General features: G+C 34.9%; 1 protein-coding gene across 1 annotated transcript; it reads left to right on the top strand.

The window, feature by feature from the left end:
- The first annotated feature begins 1,684 nt into the window (after positions 1–1,684).
- Positions 1,685–3,723, top strand: HESX1 (HESX homeobox 1). The gene is made up of 4 exons (XM_010183742.1): positions 1,685–1,877; positions 2,000–2,205; positions 2,508–2,609; positions 3,625–3,723. The coding sequence occupies exons 1-4, from the start codon at positions 1,685–1,687 to the stop codon at positions 3,721–3,723; spliced, it is 600 nt and encodes a 199-aa protein (XP_010182044.1).
- Positions 3,724–3,964: the final 241 nt, after the last annotated feature.

Genomic DNA, 3,964 nt, shown 5'->3' with positions numbered 1-3,964 from the left:
TGATATATCATATATATGGTCATATATATGTGATATAAGGTGTCCTTGGTAAGATCACCTTTTGAATTGTCACTCTTTTTGGTAGTTTAGTTTGACAACAGTCTCATTGCACAACACAAAGTCAGTCCAGTAAGTCAACATTCTTCAGATAAATGTCTTTCTGGTATGATGTCACATAGGAATTGAATTGTTTTCTGTAGAATCTCCCCCAGCACAGAATTGTCAGCTCTAGACTATGTCATTTCCTTAGCAATTTTCTTGCTTCTGTCAATTCCTGAAGATTAATCTTGGGTTGTTTACAAATATACAGAATATCGAAGTGGAGGTACTGTTTATTTCCTTAATATTAGTTGGTAGCCATGTGACTGATCACACAGAATAAACTACTCTCACAAATTTGTAAAACAAGAAGAGGGCTAGATTTTTCCTCCAAAAGCACTCAGTCCTATGTTCTCATGTGCTCCTACATCATATGCTCTAAATTCAGTTTTATTTAAGAGTGGTAACTTTTGCATCCTGAAATTAAAGTATTGGTTTCACTTTAGCATGTTCTAAAATAAAGGTTTGTCCAAAATAAGAAAAATGGGAATCTCTATAGAGAGGTTATCCTGAACCAAAAGCTGGTTGTGAACATGTGGCATCTGAACAACCATGTGCTGACAGATGACCTTGAATATAAGAATGTTATAGTCGGTACTTTCTTCATACTGAGTGAAATCAGGATTTGGTTTTCAAACTTTGAACTTCATTACAAAACCTTTACTGCCTTCATCCCAATTACACATGATTTTTGGTCATTTTAAGTGTTTGCGCTGTAGGATTTAAAGAAGAGAGGAATATCTAGCAGTAGAAGGATGTTCTTAACCCAGTAGATTTGGGTGTACTGCTTGTATTACTTTAAGTTTTGTTTTTCTGCTGTAAAGAATGATCAGGAAATTTCACATATGGTATGTTTCAAAAAAGCTGCAACAAAGTTATTTTAATAAGAAAAATGAATGCATGAATTATTTAAAATAGTTGGTGCAACTGTTCCTCTTAACTAATCCCGGCACTTGGAAGGCAATTACACTGAGCTTTGACAACATTGCCAACTCACGGCACAGTGCCTTATGCCAAAAGCTATTGTTGTTTTATTGACCACGTTCACCATTACATATGCATATGAAAAAACAGAGGCATTTTCATCGGGATTACCCTAATAGCATTAAGAGATTATTTTTTAAATTCCTTGGAAGGAAATTCACTTAAATGAGATTACTTATTACTTGACTGGTTTCCTATCATGCTGCTATGTTTAGGTAAGTGGAGTCCATTAGAGTATAAAGTTTTTAAAAAACCTGATTTTATACATTAATGATTTCAAATAAAAGAGAAGTACTCTATTTGTGCACAGCTTCTTTTGAGAAAGTTAAGTCGATGCTCTGGTTAGGAGAGATAACACTTTTTGTCCCTCTTGGTGGCCCCCCTAGTGTCACCATTAGTTGCTAATTACTTGCAAACAAATAAACAATTAACTCCTCGTGCCTCTTGGTGGGAGAGCTTTCATTGACATGCTAAAACTTTCTAATAAAAGATTTTAATTAATGACGTTGCAAATCCAACTCCCTTGTCAACATCGCTATAAGGAGTACTTGTGCAGAAATGCCAGTACAGTGTACAGGCTCTGCTGGCTGAAGGTGAAAGCATGGCAAGTGCATCGCTCTGTGCCGCTAATACATCGGCATCTCAAAATCTTCGGAAAGTGTCTGGTTTTGCTGAAAATAAAACCACACAGTGCTCGTTTTCCATTGAAAGTATTTTGGGATTGGAGCAGAAAAAAGATGGCATTCCAGCTGGGAAACCTCACAGACCATGGATGGATGCATGCACCAATTTGGGTGAGTCAGCAGTCTGTTTTGTAACCTCTCAAGCTTTTACGTCTTTAAAAATGTATGTATTTTCATGTTTCTGTTGAAAGCCAGTAAACTGAAGCTCTTGTTTGCTTGCTTTCTTTTTGTAGTTGTAGGTGATGACAGTAATCCTCATCTGCAGATCCCTGTTGTTTGCTATGAAAATCCGTTCTTTCATGCTAACAGTAATCCAGTGCAAGAGGAAAAAGTTTTGAAATGTGAAAAATATTTTTCAGTCACTGAAAGGCTATCTTTCAAACGAGAATTGAGCTGGTACAGGGGCAGAAGACCAAGAACTGCATTTACTAGAAAACAGGTAGGGATTTTCTTAGTATTGAATAAATTAATAACAATGTACTGTAACAAAACGTTGGTAGAAGCCTGTAACAGCTGACTGATTTAGTAGGATGTACCTCTGCAGAGAGAAAAGTAATCAGAAACTAGTATAGATTAACAGTAATGTTGCTAATTTCAGAGATGTCTTTATGCATGGAATCAGAATTGTGCAAACACTGCTCGGAAATCTCCTGAAACTGACCTGTTTGTTCTATTTATTTTCTTTATTACTCCTATGAAGGTAGTGAGAACTATTCAACAAGTGTGTTTTAATCCCCTCAGATTGAAGTATTGGAAAATGTTTTTAAAATGAACTCCTACCCTGGCATTGATATTAGAGAAGAGCTAGCTTGCAGATTAGGTTTAGATGAAGACAGGATCCAGGTAATTAAAAATTTATTTGAACTTTTCTGTAATTCCATCTGTATGTACTCTCTGTTCATATAAATGAGTAGTTGACAGCAGTAACAATGATCTGTTTAAAACGATGTACATTTATACACATGATATGCCTTCAACAATTTGTGAAGTGGAAGCCACTGAATTCCTTCTGAAGTTTTAAACCTTCTTCCTTGGTGTCGATGAGGTATTAATCACTATAATATTTCCACGATACCTGCTCTGTTAATCTCTAGTAGTCATGTGCAGAACTTGATCATTTGCTTCCACAAATCATGTTTCTGTTATGCTTGTCACCTTATTTGAAAAAAACAAATTTAAAACTAATATTGAAATAATTTGTGTGAATGTCTAAATATTTGGTGAGACTGTCAGTAGAGCATATATGTGTTAAATGAGTGTTTCAGCCTATGTCTTCATCTGGCCAAAAGAAAAATCTACTCGGGGATTTTAATGATTGATTTCCAGGTAGTCCAATGTGGTAATACACATACCATAAACATCAGAATTTGGGCCTCACCTTCATGTTTATTAAGCTTTTGATAAAATTCTTACGTTGAGGTTGATGGGAAGCTTGATGCTGAGATAAATGAAGCAGCTGAAGAAGCACACTTAGACTTGTGTGTGAAATTCCAGATGCTCAGCATCTTCCAGGGTCTGATTCAGTGTCAGTAAAGTTAATATTAGTTCTACATAACAAACAAACAAACAAACAAAACCCCACAAAAAAACACCAAACAACAAAAGAAAACTGAAACAAAAACCAGTGAAGCTGGTCCTCATTTTCCAGTAAAGCTGAGGGTATTATTTTCTTTGTGGTGTTACAATTATTGCAGGTAGCTACGTGCCATCATCTCCAGATTTTAGATTTGTCTTAAACTTGCAAACTACTGTCATTACACAAAATGCTATGAAGTTGTGTGAATATTTTTAACATTCAAAGCTTATTCTGCTTACTGTGCTGTATTTCTGAAAAGCGTGCCTTTTCTTTCCATTTTAGATCTGGTTTCAGAACCGTCGTGCAAAGCTGAAAAGATCACACCGAGAATCTCAGTTTCTAATGGTGAAAAATACTTTTACCTCCAGCCTGCGAGAGTAGAAAGAATGATTGTTTGCTGTTACAGTGCTACAGTAGAACATGAAGAATTACTGGAATTTTCATAACTTGCATGAAGTATTGATATATTATGTTTTTATCCCCAAATTTCAAATATTATAATAATTTTCATTCAAATAAAATGTAAATAATTGAATTATTATTATAATTTACTTTTTGTGAAAGAAGTTACCTTTTCCTGTATATTTTAATAAGTATTTTCAGAAAAGTTTAGGTATTTTTG

The sequence above is a fragment of the Mesitornis unicolor genome, unplaced genomic scaffold (genome assembly GCF_000695765.1).
Source record: "Mesitornis unicolor isolate BGI_N332 unplaced genomic scaffold, ASM69576v1 scaffold22364, whole genome shotgun sequence".
NCBI classification, from domain to species: domain Eukaryota; kingdom Metazoa; phylum Chordata; class Aves; order Mesitornithiformes; family Mesitornithidae; genus Mesitornis; species Mesitornis unicolor.
The sequence above is the reverse complement of the archived record's forward strand: the minus strand, read 5'-3'. Positions and strand labels throughout refer to the sequence as shown.

Coding starts and splice junctions, on each gene's coding strand:
- HESX1 (XM_010183742.1), top strand. CDS start 1,685: ATGGCAAGTGCATCGCTCTGTGCCGCTAATACATCGGCATCTCAAAAT. Junction 1,878..1,999: donor GGATGCATGCACCAATTTGG/GTGAGTCAGCAG, acceptor TTCTTTTTGTAG/TTGTAGGTGATGACAGTAAT. Junction 2,206..2,507: donor CTGCATTTACTAGAAAACAG/GTAGGGATTTTC, acceptor TAATCCCCTCAG/ATTGAAGTATTGGAAAATGT.